Source organism: Marmota flaviventris, chromosome 10 (assembly GCF_047511675.1).
Source record: "Marmota flaviventris isolate mMarFla1 chromosome 10, mMarFla1.hap1, whole genome shotgun sequence".
Classification (NCBI taxonomy): Eukaryota; Metazoa; Chordata; class Mammalia; order Rodentia; family Sciuridae; genus Marmota; species Marmota flaviventris.
The window spans coordinates 50,382,089-50,405,200 of record NC_092507.1 but is presented as its reverse complement, the minus strand read 5'-3'; the positions used below and the strand labels follow the sequence as shown (position 1 = coordinate 50,405,200).

General features: G+C 45.6%; 1 protein-coding gene and 1 pseudogene across 1 annotated transcript in view; both read right to left on the bottom strand.

Moving 5' to 3' along the window:
• Window positions 1-3,806: 3,806 nt before the first annotated feature.
• Window positions 3,807-12,160, bottom strand: LOC114082607 (nanos homolog 1-like; annotated as a pseudogene).
• Window positions 12,161-12,945: 785 nt separating this feature from the next.
• Window positions 12,946-23,112, bottom strand: part of LOC139701376 (KN motif and ankyrin repeat domain-containing protein 4-like) — a 31,628-nt gene continuing 21,461 nt past the window's right edge. The window contains 4 exon segments of the mRNA XM_071618605.1: window positions 12,946-12,968; window positions 12,971-13,049; window positions 15,931-16,131; window positions 22,160-22,302. Coding sequence (XP_071474706.1) covers window positions 12,946-12,968; window positions 12,971-13,049; window positions 15,931-16,131; window positions 22,160-22,302 — 446 coding nt within the window.

The following is a 23,112-nucleotide window of genomic DNA, read 5'->3' as shown; positions in this document are numbered from 1 at the left end:
TTTTTTTTTTACATTTGCAACTGCATCTGGGTTTTTATTTTGACAGAGGGTCTTGGTAAGATTCTGAAGGATTTGCTAAGTTGCCCAGGCTGGCCTCCAACTTGAGAGCTTCCTGTCTCAGCCTCCAGAGTCACTGGAATTACAGGCATGCACCACTATGCCTGGCTTAAAGAAGATTTTGAGACATAATTTTTTCCTTCTCCTTCGTGGAGGTACACATGCTGCTGCTTGAGCCCCCTGAGGCTCTGGCTTCTGGCTCAGACTGCAACCAGGCCTGGCCACCTGGCCTGCCCATGTCATTTGCAACCAGCACAACTGCTGCACCTTGACTTCACGTGCGCCCCACAAGTTGGGGCCAGCAGGACTGGGGTATCTGGCCCATGCCTTCCTGCATCTGGAGACTGCTGCTTTGACCTCCTTCTTTTTCATCCTGTCCCAAGGAAGCTAACTTAGTGGGCCTCCAAAAGTCACCTCTATCAAAAGCAAGCAAGTTTCATATGAAAGTACATTTTGGCTGGAAAGCCCACTGCTCTACCAAATAAAAGACCTGAATACCTGCCTCTAAGTAATCTGCATGCATCTTCTTTGGATAGTGCAGTGTAAGAGGGAAATCTCACTGCTGATCACATTTTCTCTCCACAACATTTTTCCTTCCTTCCTCTCTCCTCTCTCCCTCCCTTCTCTTTCTCTCTCTCCCACCCTTCTCTCCCTCTCCCCCCTCCTCTCTCTCTCTCAGTACTGGGGATTAGATCTGGGCCTCATACTTGCAGGCAGATACTCTACCACTGAGCTACACCCCCCAGAACTGCTGATCAAATTACTAACTCCTGATGGGATCCTCCAGTGTTTACCAAACTTGATGCAAATTTAGACTCCTTGGACTTAAAAGTCTTATAAAACAACCATAAAACAGACAGACTCAACACTGAACCACAAAGGAAGGTATGAGGGAATAAAATCAAAAGCATTAATGTAATCTTATCCACAATGCTGTCTTTGCTGGAATTTAATAGCTGGTTACAGTGTGATTATTGCTAACCACTGCAGAAAAGGCACATTTAAATTTTGTTTACCTTTTTTGAGATCGTATTTTAGTAGGGATTTCTCTATTAAAGCTGCTGGTATTGGCAGTGCTGAGACAATGACCTAGATGGTGCTGACAGCAAGCTTCTTTCTCCACCTCTCCAAGTTGAAACACAATTCAGTTGTTCCCAAGAACATGTGGACTCAATGTATTGAAACATTTTGAGCTTTGCTAGCAAATTGTTGAGAAATTAACATGCAATTACCTGATGCAAAACTCCTAAGCCCCAGCAAGATGTGCTAGGTCGCTTAAGATGAAGGGGGCTGGGGTCTGCCTCAACAAATCCTCTTCTTTATTCCTACACTCTATCCCCAGGCCAAGAGCTCATAAGTGGAGGCCTCTGGGTTGGGCACAGTGGTGCATGTCTGTAGTCCCAGCAACTCAGAGGCTGAGGCAGGAGGATTGTGAGTTCAAAGCCAGCCTCAGCAGTTTAGTGAGGCCCTAAGTAACTCAGTGAGACCCTGTTTCTAAAGGAAATATTTTTAAAAAGGCCTGGGGATATGGCTCAGTGGTTAAACCCCTCTGGGTTCAGCCCCCAGTGTAAAAAAATAAATAAATAAAAAGTGGAGGCCTCTGTGTTCAGAGCACAGCCCAGGTGCACCAGGGCAGAAGACTAATGAGTTTTAATTGCTCTGTTTGTAATCTAATTCCAAATTTGGGTATGGCTGCCCTACAGTAGGTCTCTCCAGACTAAGAATAGACTCTGCTGGAAAGAAAGGCAAATGTCATACTCTGTTATTCTAGAATTTGTATTCTAATTCAGGAAATTTGAATTGTGAAAAGTGTATATATTCAAGAGACAATTAAAGCAAATTTCAAAATTAAGTCAAGGCAAGGAGTGAAGCCAGGGGCATTCTAGCCCTGAGCTACATCTCCAGCCCTTTTTATTTTGGGAGAAGTTCTCCCTGAATTGCTCAGGCTGAGCTCTAATTACTAATTAAAATTATAAGTATAATTTTCATTCATTCCTTGCCAAGAGTGCCTTGGCAAGAACTTCTAGAACAATGTTCAATAATATTTGTAATGTCAGGCATTGTCTTACACCTGATATTATCAGAAATGCTGCACTTTAGCATTAAACTCATCCTTCCTTGGATTTAGAGAATTATTTCCTGTGGGCTCACCCACTCCACCTGTTGATCTTCAATGGTATCACACTCACCAGAGATGGCCTTTTGGAATTCATAGGGATAATTTTTCATTTAAAATATTTTGTTATTTAATAATATGTTGTTATGAACAGAATGTGTTTAGTCAAAATTCATGTGTTGAAGCTCTTATATGGTCATATTTGGAGGCTGGGTTTGGGAGGTAATTAGGTTTAGATCAGGTCATGAGTGTGGACCCTCATGATGTGATTAGAGTCCTTAGATAGAAGAGGAAGAGAGGACACATTGAAGAGAGCCCAGGGGAGCCCGAGGTGGGAAGGCAGCTGTGTGTGTGCAGGTGAGATGTGAGTGCCCCACGCCCAACTTTTTTTACTTTAAAATGTTTTCATATCTAATTACAAGTAAAATTGGTCCGTAGTTGTCTTTACTAGGTTCCCAGATGAGTGACATGTTGATTTTGTAAAGTCCATTAAGATGGTTCCTTTATTGCTGTATTGTTTTGAATAGATTAAAATGCACATAATATCTATTCTTTGACTATTTAAAGAGTTGCATGTGAAATTACATCAGTCTAGGGTTTTTGAGAATTCTAAAATTTTCTTTCATAATCTTTATGCTTTATGTCTTTTTCTAATCTTATATATATGCTTATTGAATACACATGCTTACTGAAGATCATCCATGCCTGGGTTTCAAATATATTAAAGTAATTCGTAACAGTCTCAAGTGTATTTATATTTCTCAACATTGGAGCAAGTTTCCCTTTATTATTTCTTTTTTTTTTTTTTTGAGTGTATTGTCTTTTTTTATTTTTTATTTTCAGCACCATCTCCAAGTGTATACACAATATGATTATGACTTGGCACAGTTTTTAAAGGTGAAAAAGGCTAGTTGCTAGTTCAGTTATAAAAGATCTGGTACATAAAAGGAGCTGTATTCTACCTGCTACAGACTGCATTTTACACCTCCAGTTAGGACCGAAACAAGCCACAAGGAGGGAATACCCACCCAAATTAATACTGAAAAGAACTAAATTTCACTTCTTATAATGCTTATAATTGCTTCACCTGGAATTAGAATATAACTAAGGACAACTAAAATAGTGTACCAAACAATAAAGTAGTCATTTTGCTGACATTCTATAAAATCGTCAGTTTTAAGCTCAGTTCAGAGGCTATTAAAAAAATATACTAGACCTAGTAAAGTGCCTCCATTCATAAAACGAAACACCCAAGATTAGAGATAATTTCATACCGACGCGCATCTAAAATAGGTCGATATATACAGTAAATAAACAGCATCTCTCGGCTGCCATATTCAGTTAGTGAAATACACATCCAGCCTTCTTCGCAGTCCTGGATGTGTGCAAACTAGAAACTAGAGACACAGTCCCCCTCATCCATCCCACTCCAAAAAAAAAAAAAAAAATCAGCATCTAGTCTCAATCTGCTTGACAGTACTCCACACAGCCGACTTCACGAGGTTCCAAGTTGAGCCAGTGCTGACAGCTCCGCATCTCCCCAATAAACAGGGAAAGATCGTTCGCAGAACAAAACGCAGGGCAGGCAGCGAATGCGGTAGCGTCAGGTGCCCGCAGACTGGACGCCGGGCCCTCAGCGCAGCTTCTTGCCTGGCAGGCTGTCCCTAGCCCCGCGCGGCGGTGGACACGCGGCGGGCGGCGCTGGCACTTTGGAGAGCGAACAGTACTTGATGGTGTGCGCATTGTCGCCGCTGGCGCCGCACCGGGGGCACGTGTAGCGACGTAGCACAGGGCACAACACTCTCCCGTCGGGGCCCTTCAGAATGTGGGTGGTGTAGAGAGCCACCGCCTCCTTGTTGTTCCGGCAGAACACGCACACCTGCAGCTCGGGTTTGAGCAGCCGGGCGGCGGCCGTCCCTGAAGTAGCTTGCAGTCGGGGCTCGGCCGCCCACGCCGGGGCCCGCTCCTCTCGCGGCGTCACCTCGGGGGTGGTGGTGGCGGCGGGCGCACAGCCCAGCAGCACCGTGGCGGCGCGACCTGCGAACGGGCTCAGCTAGGCGAAGCGCTCCTCCAGCAGACCATTTTCGGCGGGGCCTGCGCATAGCTCCAGCGCGCCCCCCAGGAAGCGGCTCCGGGACCCCGGCTCGTCGCTGTCCTCGTCCTCGTCGTAGTCGGGCGGCCCCAGCGCCCCGGGCCCGGCCCCCGTGTGGAGGGGGGAGCAACAGGACTAGGACCACGAAGAGGGCGGGGAGCCGCCACCACGGGCGCAGCCTTAGCGTGGTTCGCCGTCCACCACCTTGGTGATGAGCATAGCGAGCCCCAGGTAGTCGTTCCACAAGCTGAAGGGCGCGGGGGCGCGGCCACGGCGGGGCGAGCGGGGCGCCCATGGAAAAGCCTCCTTGGGCAGGCTGCGGGCCACACGCCGCCTCCCCGCCCTGGCGCAGGCCTGAGGGAAGAAACACGCCTAGCCTGCTCTCAGGCCAGCTGCTCCCTTTATTATTTCTAATTTTGTGTTTTTGCTCTCTCCTTTTCCTTCTTCCCCTTTTCTTTTTTAGGCTAGTTACCAATCCTCATCTTGTTCAGTGATGCACATTCTATATTTACAAATTAAATTTTCATATTAATCATTAACTTCTGACCTATAACACTATTGCACTCTTTCTTCTGCTATTGGGGGGATTTAATTATTTATTTATTTTGTGGTACTGGGGATTGATTGAACCCAGAGACACTTAAGCCCTGAAGCATTTCCCCAGCCCTTTTAAAAAAGAATTTGGGACAGTGTGTTGCTAAATTGCTTAGGGTCTCACTCAGTTGCTGAGACTGGCCTCACTAGCTATCCTGGTGCCTAAGCCTCTGGAGTTAGTGGGATTACAGGTATTCCCAACAAGCATGGCTCAAAATGTATTGTGTTTTTTTTGTTTGTTTCATTCTATTTTGGTATTGGGGATAAAACTTCAGGGTGCTTCACCACTGAGCCATATCTCCACCCTTTTTAATATTCTATTTAGAGACAGGGTCCCTTAGGGCCTCCCTAAATTGCTGAGGCTGACCTTGAACTCATGATCCTTGGTCCTCAGGCTCCTGATCCGATGGTATATCAGATGTGCACTACCTCCTCCCACCGTTTTTTTTTTTTTTAAAAAAACTTCTTCATATAGGTGAATTTTCTTTTCTTTTTGTGAGGTGTGGGTTTGGGTGGGGATTGTTTTGTTGTTGTTGTTTTTCACTTTTGTTATTTTCTAGTGCCAATTAGTGACTTTCTTTGGGGTAGCAACTATGGGCTCAACTGCACCATCTGTTGACCTTTTGGGACAGCATGCCCACTGGAGATGACCTTTTGAAACTTGACTACTTTTCAAGGTATTTTGGAACCTATGTTCAAAAGACTAGAGAATCCTGAGCAAAATGGGAACATGCAGATACTGGGCTTGGAGACATCAAGGAGGCAGAAGGCACCACAGGGGAAATTCTTAGAGGAGGGGAAAAGGAGCCTCACAGTCTAGCAGGAGGGAGTGACCCACTTGGGATTGGTGGGTGTTAGGAAGTGGGGAAGCTGGGCCAGACCACAGTGGAGTGTGAATCCAAGGCTGGAGTTCAGAGAACTTCTGTAGGCAGCGGGGAGCTTTTGGTGGGTCTATTGAGGGCAGGATGTCATGAGCTGAGAGGGGTTCAGCAGATGCAGTGGACAGCTGGGCGGTGGGCACTCCTGCCAGGTCAGTTCTCAAAGTCAGGGTGTGCTGGAACTCAGGAGCACTTTGGAAGAGTTCTAGGTACAGATGTCCTTGGGATGAAAGTATTTGGAGAGGCTCAGGGTCCCTAAGGGAAAGGAGCTAAGAGAAGAAAAGAGAATGAAAACTTTTCAATGGGTAGGAGGAGAGAGGATCTGAGATGGAGCCCTGGGGAGGAGAGCCAGGGAGAGCAGCATGGCAGAAGCCCAGGAGAGAGCAGCACTAAGCTCAGGAAGTCACTGCATTAGCACTGCACATGGTGGAGGAGTGACAAAACAGAGGAAGAGAGAATGGGAGAGACTGTTCCCAGTAGAGGGCTCCCTCATTCTGGCACCAAACCTGTTAAGGAGCAAAATGGAAGCACTGATGGGAAGTAGGTTCTAGAAAGAAGGGGTTCTTACTGTTGTTGGGAGGTCAGACTTTTCCTTGACTGGCTGGGTAGCACATTCTTGTTGAAGATATTGACTAGTGCTTTTTTTTTTTTTTTTTTTTTTTTTTGGTGGTTCTGGGGCTTGAACCCAGGGCCTTGCACATAGTAAGCAAGCACTATATCAACTGAGCTATAGCCCCAGCCTCTGGTGCTTTTTTAAAAAAATTTTGTCAAAGAAAAGTCCACTAGATGAAGAAACCTAAACTAAGTAGTATTTCCTTCATATTAGAGACTTGCTTCAAGTTTCTTATAAATAGATGTCTCTCTAAATATTGGGAATATTTGATTGTAGATTGTGGATATGTTGAACTTTTCCATGCAAATGATGTCTAACAAATGCCCGTGGGCTCTCAATAAATGTTAGTCACCCACCTTCCACTCAAAGTACTTTCTATGTAAATCAGGCTCAGTGTTCCACCCTAGGAGGTAGGTTATTCCTGATTAGAAAGGAGATCAAGTCTGCTCCTGGGGCCACAGGTGTCTGCTTCCAGGTCCAGGCTGTGTGCTTCCAGCCTGGCTTGACCTTTCCAGGCACACCAGCATTTACCTCTGCTAAGCCTGCTCTCTTCTTTGTCTCTCTCTCTCTCTCTCTCTCTCTCTCTCTCTCTCTCTCTCTCTCTTTTGTATCAGGGATTGAACCCACGGGCACTTGTTCACTGAGCCATATTTCCAACCCTTTTTTATATTTTATTGAGAGACAGGGTCTCACTGAGTTGCTTAAGGCCTCGCTAAATTGCTGAGGCTGGTTTTGAACTTGTGATCCTCCTGTCTCAGCTTCTAGGATTCCAGGCATGCTCCAGGGTGCCTGGCTCACTTTGTCTGTCTGCAACTGGGTAATCACTTTGGAAGCTACAGGAGAGTCCTCTTGCTTCCAGACTGCACATAGACCAGGAGGCATGTGGAAAAGGTCACTGTGTCATCCAATGTGACTTGTCCTCCAACAAACACTCATACAAACCATGCTGGATTCTAGTAGATAAAAGTCTGTCCAGATCTTGAACAAGTCTCCTAGCCCATGACGGAACATGAATTCAAAGGGCATCACCATGTTGTGTGGTGTGAAGGATCAGTTTCTGGTTTTCAGGATTATTTTTACTGTCTTGATAAGTGACTGAAAGGTGTCCAGGTCGACATGCTTGGCTATTCTGATGCTTATCTGAAATGCTTAGAATTAAAAATATTTGGGATTTTTTCAGATTTTGGAATAATAACATACACCTCATGTGTTTGGGATGGGAATCAAGCTTAAACATGAAATTTTAATTTGTGTATATGAGTGTATGTGTGGGGGTGGTCTGAAGATTGAACCCAGGGATGCTTTAGCAGTGAGCTCAATTCCCAGCTATTTTTATTTTGAGATACGGTCTCATTAAATTGCCAAGTTTGGCCTTGAACTTGTGATCTACCACATAGGCAAAGAAAAAGAAAATGCTTCCCCTCAAAATTTGTGGCTGACCAACCTTTTCATAAATACCCTTTTATGAGTTTTCTTGGACAGCCATGTCAAATTACCACACATTGTGTGGCTTAAAGCCACAAAGTTTACTTTCATAATTCTAGTTATTTGTTTCCAGTAGCTTCTGGCTCCAGGTTTCCCCTGCATGGTGGCTGCTTCGTTCCAATACTGCCTCTATCCTCAGATGGCCTCTAAGTGGGGTCCCCTTTGTTGAGCTGTTGATGTTGGTTTGGGACATGCTGCATTTGACCTTCCTGTGGTCTAGTCAGAGGGAAGTGTCCACATGGAAGTTAGGCTGAACAGGGGTGGTGTGGTAGATTCATGGCCTTTCATCCAGGAGTGAATGTGTCTATATTACTTATATCTAATACAATATAAGTGCTATGTAAGTAGTAGTTTTACTGTATTGTAGAGGGACTCATGAAAAGAAAAATAGCCTGTATGTGTTTAGTACACATGAAATACATCTTTCAGTTCACAGTTGGTTGAATCCACAGATGTGAAGCCCTCAGATGTGGAGGGCTGGCAGACCCAGGTCTAGGGGAAGGGAAAGCTCTCTGTGGAGCTCTGCCCTGAGCCAAGCACTGTGCTGAGTGCTCTAACTAATTAAATGCTTGCAAGAACAGAGGAGGAACTGCCATCCCAATTTTTAGATCAAGAACCTGAATGGCCAAGTGGCCCACTGGGATCCAACCACTGAGACATCTGAGTAGACACCAGGCCTTGGTTGGCTTCCACAGGCTGCATACCCAGAGGAGGCATGGGAAAGACACTCACCTAGGGCAGTTACTGAAGGCAAGGGAGGTATGCATTGGAGTCTTCATGGAGCAAGGGTTGCCCTGGTCACATCAGGAAGTAGTTTCTCACCACTGCTCTGATCTGAGCATCTGCCCCAGTCTTTCCATCTGAAGAGTTCCTTGTGACCCTCAGTCCACATGGCTGACCTCGGCACCAGTAGCTTCTGAGATCCACATGTTAAAACCTGGACACCAGAATGGGGCTGAAGCCCTCTTTTAAATCTAGTTCTTGATTGGCACAGGTAGTGTGTGGTACCTGTCTTTTTGGGGCCAGATCCAAGTTAGTTCTCTTGCAGGAATGTGACAGCTTACTGGTACAGTCCTGGGATGAGGAATGGGTCTAGGAAGGGAGGTTTCCAGGCCAGGGGAACTTGGTAGGTAGTCCAGGAGGCAGCTACTCCATAAGCTTATTCTTTGCTCTTGATCTGATGCCCACTCCTAGTTCCTTCTTGCTCCTACCTTCAATTTGTCTTGACCTCTACTCATGAAAATTCAGCTTCTGTCCTCATGTCTCTTGCACTCTGTGGTTGCACTCTCTGACAATAATCCACCACTATTGCCTGAAACTCTACGTGTTTTTGTTTTCAAAAAGCTCAGATAATTCAATGGCTTTGCATCGATTTCCACACCAAGTCATTTCAAACTCACTGGTTTACTGGCTACGTTAGGGGACCCAGTTTGTATTCAGGCATCTGCCAGGTGACCCCTTTCTACAGGTCTTTGGGCTGAGTGCTTCCACTGTGGGCATGAACAGGGGATGGTACCAGAAGGAGATATCCACCGTATCTAGCTTTGCCATGATACTCCTTCCAAAAGGCTTTCCTAAGCTTTTCAATGATGAAGTACACTTATGGTATAACATTAGACCCTTCAGATTGCCACAAGTTGCTGAGGACATTTGTCCAACTCAACAGAGATCAAAATATACTGTGTCTTAAACAAGTTAGAATATTATTCCTTGCTCAAATATCAAATAGGGAATGAGTAGTCCAGAGCAGATTGGATGGGGACGAGGCTGCTTCTGACTTGCTGTTCCATCATCCCTCAGGTGTGGGCCTCATCTTCATGGATCAAGCTCTGGTTACCATATTCCAGCCAGTGGGAGGGGGAAAATGTGTCCACTTCACTTTAAATTCAGGAGCCAAAGTTTGCACCCTTTACCTTGCTAATAGCTCATTAGCCAGAACTTAGTTGCTTGGCCACACCAAACTCAATGGGCACTGGCAAATGGAGTTTGTCCCCTGGGTGGTTAGGTGCCCAGCTAAAATTTGGGAGTTGTGTTACTAAGGAGGAATAGAACATAGATATGGTGACAGTGGTACCACCATTCTCCTATCACCCATTTCTGATGCCTCTCCACCATTCAGTATTTCACCCCATCTTGGCATGCCCCAGTTCCTGATTCCTTTCCTGCTGGGCTCTGTCTTCATCCCCACCCAAATTGCTCTATACCCAGTGTCTCATAGGAACCTTCCAACTGATCCCTTTGCTTCCAGTCTCCCCCTGTGATCATCAGAAAAAGTCAATCTGACCAAATGGCCCCACTATTCAGAAATTTCATTGGCTCCCACTGCCCATAGCAATTTGCTTTTTTGGTTTTTTTTTTTTTTTTTTCCTGTACTGGACTTGAGCTCAAGGCTACTCTACCACCAAGCTACACCTGCAACCCTTTTTATTTTATTTTTTGTACCAGGAATTGTAACCAGAGAGGTTTCACCACTGAGCCCTGTTCCCAGCCCTTTTTACTTTTTTGAGACAGGATCTCACTAAGTTGCCTAGGGCCTTGCTAAGTTGCTGAGGTTGGCTTTGAACTTGAGTCACTGGGATTACAGATGTGCATTTTTCTGAGAGCTTCCATTCTCCAAGTGGTCTGTGAAGCAGACTTCTGGAGTTCCAGGCTCAAGTCCTAATTCTTAAGATTAACACGTGACACATCTCCCCACTTCACCCCCAAATCTCAACTCTGTGTACTTCTCCCATACAACTAGAGTCGTCCTGAAGTTCTCTCCTTGCTCACAAGGCCACGCCTTTTCACGTGCCCAGTCCAGTGTCTGCTGCTCTGTCCCCAGTGCTCTAGCTAGCTCCCACCCACCCACCCTTATGGCTTCCTCCAAAGCCACCTCCTCTGGGAGCTTTCCTGACTCCCTCTGGCAGTCAGTTCCCACAGCACTGTGCAGTCCTTACTCCCCTGTGAACCGGGAGGAGGTGTGGAACTTTGAAGAAGAGGGGCCTAGTGGGTGGTCTTTAGGTCAATTGGGGATGTGCCATAGAAAGGAATTGAGGTATTTCTAGGGGGACCCTGGTTAGTTCTTTTATGAGGGGCTGTCAGAAAAGCTGGAACTCAGACCATCCAGCTCTCCAGCTTCCTGTTTCAAGATGTGATTTTCCTCTTCCATGAGCTCCTATCATCTGTCATAGGTCCCTTGCCAAAGCCTGGGCCATGAGGATTAGAGTTACAGCCTTCAAAACTGTAAGCAAAATAAACCTCCTTTTCTTCATAAGTAGGCTGTCTCAGGTATGTTGTTATAGAAATAAAAAAAAAATGAACTAATATAGACCTGCACTGCAAGTTCCCAAGAATCAATAGCAGAGAAATGCACATAAATTTTGAGACAGAAGAATGAGAGGCAGCACTTTTAATATACAAACAGTAAAGACAGGACAGAGCCCTGCTACCTGAACTGTGGATGTAGCCCAATAGCCGCAGCATCCTCTGGAAACTGATCAGAAATGCAGACTCTCAGTCCCCACCCCAGACTTACTTCTTTCTAACAAGGTCCCAGAGGATTTATATGCACATTAAAATTTGCAAAGCACGGGGACAGAGAATGTATAATTGTAGCTTTTTGCTCTAACAACATGTTTTGTGGTCAAAATAAATCGATTTAAAGCAATTTTCCACCTCATTATTTGCCCCAACCTCTTCACCTCTGAGCAGCATCAACACGCATGAATGCTCTTGCTCTGAGACTTGGTATCTCTTGAATCACAATAGCATAAAGAAGTTTTCCACACCATTTCTGAGGACAGCCTTTATGGGTTATAAACTGGATTCCAAAACTTCCATCAGCAGTTTGTTGTAAGCACCTCCAGGAGGTAGGTTGTAGGATGATTTCTGCTTTTAGAGATGATGAAACCGGGGTCCCAGGAAGCTTTGTGACTCACCCAATGAGTGCCATGCAAGTTAGCATTCCAGCCACAAGAAAAACTCATGATTTGCGTTTTTAGCAGGAGGCTCACCAACCTGGATGTCTCTTTTCTTTTTATATAAAGGGGAGTTTTGTGGGTTTTTTTTTTTTTTTTGGCATAAGAAGTGTTCAGAAAGAACAATTCATAGATAATCTATGTGAGCTACTGAATATGTACCATGCGTGTGTGGGGCTAGAGAACAGGGAATTCTCAAGAAGGAATTGTCCAGTGGAGAGAGGTCAGTGCGGGGGACCCTGCCCTGTGCACCCACTCCTGCTGCAGCTATGGCTCAAGGGCTCTTCAGCTAGGAGCCCTGACACCTCAGAGCAGATGCTTGCTCACAGGAACAGCACTGGGGATTACTGTGAAGCTATGGATGAACATGGTGGCTTCTGAATGACAATAATCCATCTCCAGGATCTCACTTGGATTCGTTTCCTCTGTGGGCTGGGAATAGCTGATAGAACTGGACCCTGCCACTCTGTGATGCACATCATTGACTTGAACTTCCTGATTAATTCCATTTCTAGGGGCAGATTGGAGCCACTTGATGACTCAGAAATGGTCAAGAGTGTTATAGTTGGCAATGATGCCAATATGCTTAAACCTTGTCTGAATTCAAGATTTCTCTGTCAAGCCCCAAATGGGACTTACTCATTTTCACCTGACTTCATGGTGATTTTCCGAAGGTCCTCTTGAGAATGATTTAATTCCTTGCCATCCTCTCTATACATGCATATTCAGTGGGACATATATGTATATATTTGATTAAAAACAAAATGACAATGCATTTTAAAATTCCTTGTAAAAAGTATTGCTTTTCTAATGTGCGAATGTGCTCCTGCCTGCCTGCCACACAATGTTGCCAAGGCAGAGTCACAAGGAATTCAAGGCTGAAGATGTTTGGGATTTGGGCCAAAGCTGATGCTCCCACACTCTGCACCTTGCACCCCACTCTGAAACCCTTGTTGTTCTTGGGGCTTGGCCTTAGGCGTAATCTACAAAGCATCCTAATGAGCAGAATTACACAACAGGAATGTATGTGCATATTTGACATAGTTTCTTCTCTTGAGGGGCGACCCTCAGGCTGTGACCCTGACCTCTCCAAGGGCAGGGAGGAGTGCAGAGAAGGAGCCTTTTCTTCCTGGCTGCTGGTTCCTCTGTAGCCTCTACAGCCCCAAGGACCTGCCCGCTCTGCATGGGCCCGCAGAAGGCCTGCAATTTCCACATGGGAAGGTGAATGCAGAACGATGGACAGAGCGGTGTGGCCAGCCTACAGAGGAGGAAGAAAGGAGAAATACATTGTACCCTATCTGCCTCCAAATCCAGCGAGAGAGCGGGATAGGGGGCACGCCTGGGGCAGAGGGGTCTATGTCAAGTAGCCCAGGGAATGTGCCCTGTGCCTCTGCCGGGAGTACTGTGTTGAGAGCAAACGTTTACTGTTGATGAGAGATGCTAGGCCTCGGAGCCCCCACAGGAAAGACTCCAGGAGCAGAAGGGCTGCCTTCTCCTGTAAATGCAGAGCAGCAGGCACAAGCCTCAGTACCCACCAGGCGCCTTCAGCTGGAATGTCTCACTCTGTGGATGGAGACACTGTGCTCACCCAAGTCACCTGGGTGTCAATTCAGGTGTGAATCCTGAGGGAAGCCTGAGCCATGTGACTGGACCCAGGTGAGGTCTAGAACCCATCTTCATGCTGCTCACACTGTCTGGCTTTCCTACCCTGACCCACCTCTGCTAAAGCAGATATCTGCCTCCATGTTGTACCTGGCACTAATGTCCCTCCTTCCAGGTTAGAGCCTTGCCCTGCCCTGCCCTGCAGCAGAACTGGCCCTCAGAGCTGCCCTGGCACCTCCCCATCCAGCACTTGGTGGGGGTTGGCTGTCTAAACTCACTTGGATTTCAGTACGCGCCCAACCCAGGTTCTCACCAGCAGCACTATTGACATTTGGGGCCAGATAACTCTTACTTCACTGCTGTCCCTGGGCACCGTCAATGTTTAGAGCACCCCTGGCCTCTGCCCACCAGATGCCAGGAACACTCCTGCACTCCTGGTGACACATACAGATGGCTTCAGACATTGTCAAATATCCCCTGAGGGGCAAGATGACCCCCACCTGAGAACCACTATACTAAACAAAGTATGGCAGCCAGCTGGCTTCTCCTTCAGAGGCCTGTCTCCCTCCACTGAGTGACACCCCCTGCCCCACTCCAAACCTTCACCCTCCCTATTCCCTCTGGACACTGCCTGTCAATGCTGAGGTTCTCACTCACTGATATGCCAGCTGTTTGGTTTTCGTGTCACTATTCAATTAGTCATAATCATCACAATGACCATCAACAATATACGTCATAGAAGTCCAGTATAGGGTTGTAGTCATTACAGCCTTAGGCATAGTATACTGCTATACCCATTTTACAGATGAACATCACAGAGGCTCAGAAGGGGTAGGTGACCTTCCCAAGGCACAGTCACTGGACCCAGATTCAAACTCCTGGGCTTTGAGTTTTAAAGTCAGTGCTTTTAACAATCACTCTTGAGGTGTCCAAAGAGCAAAAGATGCCCACCCCCATCCCCACCCCATGGATCTTCTACCTCTAGAAAGTGGCCACTTATCTCTCTTACCTGTGACAGAGGTTAAGGGGCCCAGGAAAACTCTCACATTCCCTCCTTGATTATCTGGGCTAACCAGGAACTCCCAAAACTCACACCCTGCCGGTCCCACAGCTCTCCCCTCTCAGCCCTCTTCTGGGCAGTAGTGGTGGTCACTTCTGAGAGGGCTCTGGGTCTATGATGTACAGCCCTGATTTAGGTTAAGGGCTGCCTCCCTCATCCCCAGGGCACCCCGGCAGGGAGCTTGGGAACCCAGACCTTCTGACCTCATGATATTTGGGAAAGGGGCTTGTATCTCAGCAGCCCACTCTGTTCCTGTGTGAATTTCAAGAGGGTCTGTGTTTCCTAATTATTTCAGAAATGACTTTGGGGCACAGCTGGGGTTTGCAGGACACGGGGACACTGGACAGGGAGCCTGCTGTCTGGTGTGATGCAGGGGACTCGGCTTGAAAGCTGAAGGATCAATCTTGGGTAGTTCAGATGGGACCAGGAAAAGGTGCTATCCCTGGGCAGGGCTCCCCTCTCCAGGCTTGTTCCCCTTGAATTGAGGATGTTAAAGCCTAAGATGTCTGCTTGAGCCCTGGGATTGGAATGCCAGAGTAATGGATGCCAGAGTCAGGCCGGAGCTGGGATCTCTGCTCTAGGATGGGCTCCCTGTAGCTTGAGCATGTGAGGGAACATTTCTAGACCTGTTTCCCTATCAGCAAATGTGAGGATCACTGTGCCTGCCTCGCTGGATCATGAAGAGGAGGAGGAATGATGCGTGGGAAAGGTTTAGTTCCCTTGAGCACTCCAGAAACTGTGCCTCCTGTAGCTTCTGATGAGTGGTCTCTAAAGTTTGGGGTTCACTTATTCAATTGATGATTCATTTGCTGATATGCAGTAGGCTCTCTGAAAGATGCAAAGATTCACCTGAGACCTAGAGATATGCTGCTTCCGTGGGACAACAATGAGGATGATGGGAGAGCTGGACGTTGGGCTCAGGAGTTCAAGGGAGGTGGGTTCCACCAGCTGTGTGATCTTGGGTACCTTACCCCATGTACCTTACCATTTGGGACCTCAGTTTCCTCTAGCAAAATGGTGGCAGCTATACCAACCTCAGAAGGTCATTGATTTTAGCACAGGTTAGTTATCATCATCATCATCATCATCATCATCATCATTGTCATTATCATCATCAATGTCCTCACCTTACCGATACCTTTATTTATGAAGCCTGGGTCTAGCAGGGCTACTTCACAGGCTGGCTCGGTGGAATGGGCCAGTTTGCAGTGTGGATCAATATCAGAGAGGTATTTCCAGTTTCACAACTAGAGATGACTCTGTAAAGTTTGCTCCTTCGTCCAGTTGTCCAGAGCCATGGGTTTCCCAGCCGTCAGGCTCCAAGCAGTGTATTGCCTCATTAAATCTACAACAGCCTTGTAAGGTTGATTTTTTTTTCTACTACTGTATGGTTCCTTGGATTCTGCTGGCCTACGAGGCACTTTTCAGGACCATAAGTTAAACACTAACCTACTTGTTAACTGATCATAAGTCTCACCTTATCAGTCAGGCTGCTGTCCCAGGCCGGGTGGGCCAGGAGCAGGCACACCAGGTTGGCATTGCCATGGTGACAGGCCATCATGAGAGCCCACAATCCATCGTGGTCCTGCAGGTTGACATCTGCCTGGCAGCTCAGTAGCGCTTGGACAATGTCCTCCTGGTCGTGGATGACCTTCAGCATCTGGGCGGTCTGGCCTTCCTGCACACAGGGCAATGGGGATATGGTGAGGCTGCTGTTGGTGCCAGGGTGCTCAACAGGAACTCCTCAAGAAAATGACCATTCCTTCCAACATGGCTTTCCTTCTCTGTCTGGCAGAATTCTACTTCCCCAGGGTGCTAGTCATGTATTCCATCTGCTCTAAAGGCTTTCCAACCCACCACCACCACCCAGGTGGGATTCATCATACTGGGCATCACAGCTTGTCAATCTCCTGCTCTCAAGGACTGTACAGTTGTTGGCAGGGACTGTCATCTTTGTCTCTGTTCCACAGTACCTAGCACTGAGCACTGATACATGTGGAGCCATGGGGGAGATGAAGGTTGAGTGCTTCAGAGGCCTGCCTTCCTATCACTGCCCTGGCCCAGCCTTCCCCAGGAAGCCTTCTTCTGCTCCACGCCTCTGGTCTTTTTAGATTAATGATGCCCAAAAGCCTTTGTTTCAATAAGCACTCATGACCCTGTGGTTTTTCTAATCCATAGTCACTGCCATCCCTGTGATCACTGGCGGACAAAGCAAGAGAATCTGAAAGCGAGTCCCATCTCCAGCTCTGCCAGCCACCAGCTTGGAACCTGGGCTGCCTCGCTGCCTTCCCTGAATTCTAACTTTGTTTACAAATGAATGGCTTTTCTGTGTGTATCTCACAGGACTTTTGTGGGAATCACATAAGATAAAGGATATAAATATAGTAATGTGTGGTGGTAATTTTTTTGATTAAAAACTGACAAATTCTTATTTCCCATAGATTTTCTTGTATATACTATTTAAAATTTTTTATTGGTTCTTTTTAGTTTCTCATGGCAGTAGAGCTTATTTTGACATATTATACATATACGGTGTATAACTTCCCATTCTTGTGGTTGTACATGACGTGGAGTTACACTGGTTGTGTATTCATATTTGAATGTAGGAAACTTATGTCTGATTCATTCTACTCTTTCCCATACCCATCTCCCTTGTATACACTATTTACATGTCGATATTTTCCTATAGTCCTCTTATACGGATTTATTATATTTTGCCCCTGTGGTTCTCCTGAGTTCCAGGCATGTTAGCACTTTCTCTCTGATGGGATACTGGGCTTTGTAAGATGGCAAGAATAAGGCAAAGGCTGTGTTTTCCTTCCTTTCCTATTCCTTGTGGCTCTGAACGCCATGTCTAAAAAGTGCTAAGGACGAGTTTGCTGCTGTGCTGGCTGATTACAACTCCAATCTGCAGTCCCTGTGCATTCTGCTGCCCTGTTCAGCACCCTGGGACTTTGAAAAAAGAAAGAGGGCTTAGAATCAGAAAAATTCAGGCTCTGCCACTTACAACCCACATGAATGTGTGCAAGGTATCCTCCATATCTCTCCCTGATCAGGGAATACAGGAATGACCAGCATTCTTGGTCTGGTGGACTTGTAGTGAGCCCTGGGCATATGTTAGCTGTCAGGGTCTTCATGTGGGTTGGAGATGGTGTATGGTAATTGCTCATTTCGTGGTGTGCATTACTAAATGTCCTAGTCCCCCACTTCTCTGAAATCCAGTCACATCTTTCCAGAGAAGCCTGTGTACATTTTTGGTGTGTTTTACTCAGCCCCAAGGTAATGGTTGTTCATGGATGAACCCAACCATGATTTTCCATCCAGACCCCTCTCCCCAACTGTCAGTTAACCAAATGGCATTTGCAGCTTGCCCTCCCATCTGCCCCTCTTCTTGACGCAGGATTCCTTCTTCCCTCACTGTTTCTCTGGTCTAGCTCAATATACTTTAATTCAGTGGTCATTTACAGAGTATTATTGGTCACCAGGCTCTGCACTGACCCTGGAGATACAAAGAAAAAAAAGTAACTTATTCCTAGGAGACTCCCAACTCCATTCCATTTTACCTGGCCTCTCCACCTGTCCTCATAATTAGAGGTCTTATAGTAGCCACAAGGGGACAGCTGCAGCTATGAATTCCCATCCCTTGTTGGGGGAGCTGGGGCAACTCCCTTTCTCTCCTAGAGCACAGGTGTTTCCTCTGAAAAAAGAATAAGTTGGCCTTGATCACTGCTGAGCATCCCTCTTAGAAGAGGCCAGGTTAGAGAAAAATTCACATTTATGGGAAAAATATTATTTAAAATGAAAATAGCTATAGGGAGTCTTGTGAAATAGGAGTTGTAGGTGAGTGAAAATACTTTGTAAACCAGAAAGTGATCTACAAATATCTGTGTGTGGCTATCAGGAGGATGGCTATTGGATGGATGAAGTGTCCAAAGTGGCTTTGCCATCAGGTTAGGTCTCTGCAGTTGCATTGGGGGAGTGTGGAACAGTGGAACTGAGTCAGTTTTGCATGGGGTTTCTTGCCTTTCTCCATATCTAGTTTCAAATACTATCTGTTTATTCTCTCTTTTTCTTTTCTTTTTTTTTTAATGGTAATGGTATTGAACCCATGAGCCCAGGAGCATTCTGCCACTGAGCTGCATCCCAATCCTTTTCCTTATTTTACTTTGAGCCTCTCACCAAGTTATCCAGGCTGGCTCAGATTGTCATCCCCCAGCCACACTCAATCTCCTAAGTTCCTGGGATGACAGGCATGTGCACCCAGTTTAAATGATGTTTTTAAGGGTGTTTGTATAGCAAACAGTCCTGGAAGATAGAGGTGGTATCTTCTTCTAAGACATTGCCCAATATAAGAGATAAAAGGCTGAGACAGGAGGATCTCAAATTTGAGGTCAGCCTCAGCAACTTCACAAGATCCTGTCTCAAAATAAAATATAAGAAAGGACTGGGGAGGGGCTCGGGTTGTGGATCAGTAGTAGAGCACTTGCCTTGCACATGTGGGGCACTGGGGTTGATCCTCAGCATCACACAAATAAATAAAATAAAGGTACTGTGTCTATCTACAACTAAAAAAAAAAAGAAAAAGAAAAAGAAAGGGCTGGGATGTGGCTTAGTGGTTAAGCATCCCTGTGTTCAATCTCTGGTATAAAAAAAAAGAATAAAATCTCAGATACTTCACAGTTCTTGACAGTTATGCCATCATCTATGTTCACTCCAAAGGGACAGGAAAGAGGCTGGGGTTGTGACTCAGTGGTAGAGCGCTGGCCTAGCATGTGTGAGTCCCTAGATTCGATCCTTAGCACCACATAAAAATAAATAAATAAAACAAAGGTATTGTATCCAACTACAACTGAAAAATAAATATTAAAAAAGGGGGACAGGAGAGTGAAATGTACACTATTCATTCCTGGGTGGTCAACATGGCAAGTGACCTCTGGAGGGATCCCCACTATTCTATGCAGTACCTTGTCCAACTCAAAGTCCTGCTAGGTAAGACCACACACCTGCCCTGTGTTCTCCAGAAGAGGATTCCAGACCCCAAGGCTCTGATTGCCTTGAATACCTTTGCTGCTCACAAGATCTCTCTTGGTGTGAACCTAAAACAACTTCTACCTAATCACTCTATGGGAAGTTCAGAACACTGATTTTGGGTCACATTTATCAGAGTTGTTTGGGGTAACAGACAGGCTGCTTGAGAAGAGCATAGAGTTCCTGACATTGGAGGTCATGGGCTCAGAGAGCATTATAATGAAGCTGGAGGCTGGGTGCCCCTGGCACACATCTGTAATCCCAACAGCTCAGGAGGCTGAGACAGGAGGATGTGAGTTCAAAGCCAGTTTCAGCAATTTAACTAAGCCCTAAGCAAGTGGGTGAGATCCTGTCTCTAACTAATATACAATAAAGGGCTAGGGATGTGGCTCAGGGGTGAATGCCCCTCAGTTCAATCCCTGGTAATAATAGTAATGATGATGATGATAATAATAATATGAAGTTGGAGACTATTTGGTATTTTACAAATTAAGAAAAAAAAAAGGAGGGGGAGGAAATCACCGAGGTGACTTTCAAGTGTTGTTCTTACCAGAGGCAAAGGTACCCAGTGAGTTAGTGGGCCCATGTGTCCTAGTAGACCCAAATGTCCTGACTCCTTGGCTACTATCTTTGTTGTAGGGACCTTTTGGCTCTTGGCAGAAATTACTCTTAGCATCTTGACCCACAGTACTGTTCCTGGGAACCACAACATGATTTATATGCCCAAAACAATGTCATCACACTGGTTGGTGGAGAGGGAAGAAAGGGAAATTTTCTTTATTTTTCTTTTTTATTCTTTGGGTACCAGGGATTGAACTCAGGGGCACTCAACCACTGGTCTGCATCCCCAGCTCTTTTTTGTATTTAGAAACAGAGTCTCGTTGAGTTGCTTAGGCCTCAGCTTTTGCTGAGGCTGGCTTTGAACTCACAATCCTCATGCCTCAGTTTCCCAAGCTGGTGGGATTACAGGTGTGTGCCACTGCACCTGGCCCTCAGGGATGTTTTCTTTTCATTGTCTTTTTTCCTTTTTTTTTTTTTGTTACCAGGAATTGAACTCAAGGTCACTTAACCACTGAGCCACATCCCCAGTCTTTTTTTATGTTTTATTTTGAGACAGGGTCTTGCTAAGTCCTTAGAGTCTCATGAAATTGCTGAGGCTGGCCTTGAACTTGAGATCCTCTTGCCTCAGCTGTCCAAGTTGCTGGAATTACAAGTGTGTGACATTGCACTCAGCCATGGGTATTTGAGATCTGGTTATTTCAAGGACTGTGGAAGTGTGCCAGGCAGAGTGCTCACTCACCAACAGAACTCTATAATGATGCTTTGATCCAAGCTGAAGCCTGGGAAATGAGCATCCTTATCATTCCTGGGACTGGTCAACAACAGTTCCTGTATGTCCTGGCTATTTGCCAATTCTGTCCACCAGGCTGGAAACTGATGACCCTGGAGAAAGGAGGAATGACAGAGGTGGTAACTTCCTTAAAGGACTAGGCCTCCATAGAGCATCCTCACTGGCTAGATGCCTGTGGATCATGATCAAGGTAGACTGCCAATGGGGCTTTTTTTTAAATTTCTCAAAAGGCTAATGGTAGAAATGTTTGGTTCAAAAAGCCAAGTTCAGGTGGAATATGCTCAACTTTAGAAGCTCACTGACCCATTCCCTGGCTGTCTGGGTCTCAGGAACCTTTAAAGAAACCAAATATTCCACCTCTAGCAATTAGAGAAATGCAAATTAAAACTACACTGGGATTCCATCTCAGTCCAGTCAGAATGGCAATTATCAAGAATACAAGTCACAATAAATGTTGGCAAGGATGTGGGAGATAATGTACACTCATACATTGCTGGTAGAACTGCAAATCGGTGCAACCTCTGTCGAAAGCAGTATGGAGATTCCTAAGAAAACTTGGAATGGAACCACCATTTGACCCAGATATCCCATTCCATGGTTTATACACAAAGGACTTAAAATCAGCACACTACACTGACACAGCCACATCAATGTTTTTAGCAGCTCAAATCACAATACCTAAGCTATGGAAATTAACCTAGGTACCCTTAAACAGATGAATGAATAAAGAAAATGTGGAATATATATACAATGGGGTACTACTCAGCCATAAAAAGATGACTTTATGACTTTGCCAGTAAATGGATGAATCTGGACACTATCATGTTAAGTGGAATAAGCCAATCTCAGAGAACCAAAGGTCAGATGTTGTCTTTGATATGTGGATGCTAACTTACAACAAGGGTGGAAGGGAGAATGGAAGTTCACTGGATTAGACAAAGTAGAATAAAGGGAAGGGAGGGGAATGGGAATAGGAAAGACAGAAGAATGAATCAGACATCACTTTCCTATACTTACATATGAATACATGACAAATGTGACCCATATCATGTACAATCTCAAGTATGGGATCCTAATTAGAATAAGCTATACTCCGTGTATATATAATATGTGAAAATACACTCTACTATCATGTCTATCTACAAAGAACAAATAAAAATTAAAAAGAAAAAAAGAAAGGCAAATATTCAGGCTTTGGAGGCCCAGCCTTCTTGGGTGAAAAATTCTCCATGAATCTGTATGGAATTTCTTGCCTCACTGGCAGACTAAAACTTGAAGGTTTCCCATATCTATTAAAGAGGAGAGAGATCTCCTTCACGCCACCTACCTGAGTTGCTTGGATGTTCACATTTCCTTCTCTTAAGAGCTTCCAGACAACAGCCATGTCTTCATCCGTCTCCGCAGAAGCCAAGGGAGTGATCATCACGGCAGTATAGCCAGCTTTGTTCTGGTGGTCGACATTGCAGACCCCTGCAAGATAAGCAACGGGGCCTGGAATAGCCCCAAGAGGCCAGAAGGCAGCCTCCACTTTAGCCAGGTCAACAAGACGCTGCTTGCTGGTTAATAATCCAAGGAATAGAGCCACGCCATCCACAGCAGGAGTCACTAGTTTACAATTCTGGCAGCATTTAAAGGTGGCTACCTTTCTTTAACAAGTTTTCTGAGGATACCCAGGAAAGGAGGTCCACAGTAGGCCAGAGATGGCCAAAGGGTCAATGACCATGACTTTACTTCCTAAACCTGAGCATATTACATTATTCTCATTTTACAGATGAGGACTCTGAGAGGCTAAGAAGATGCATAAACTATTCATGTGCAGGTGAAGCAGAACCAGGGCTCAGGACTGTCTGGGTCCTGAGCCCATCCGTCACCAGCCACATGTACCCACAGCTGTGCACTACAGGTCTCACTCTCACTACCTCATGTCTGTATGTAACTCAAGCTGGTGGCTGGGCATGTAAGTCCTTTAGGATAAACATAGAAAATCTTCCGGAAATGACCATCTCACTTGAAAAATGGGGAGATAAAAACACCATAACTTTTGAATAAAACAAGAATAAACCTTTCACAACAGAATGAAAAACTGCAAAAAATTCTCACACATGAACACATACACTTTAAATTTTCTGTTTTGGGTTTTTTTTTTTTTTTTAATATATTTCTGTTTTTGAAACAGGATCTTGCCAAGTTGTCCAAGCTGACCTTGAACTTGTGATCCTCTTGTTTCTGCCTCCCCAGTCACTGGGATTACAGGTGGGTGCTACTGCACCCAGCTAAAAC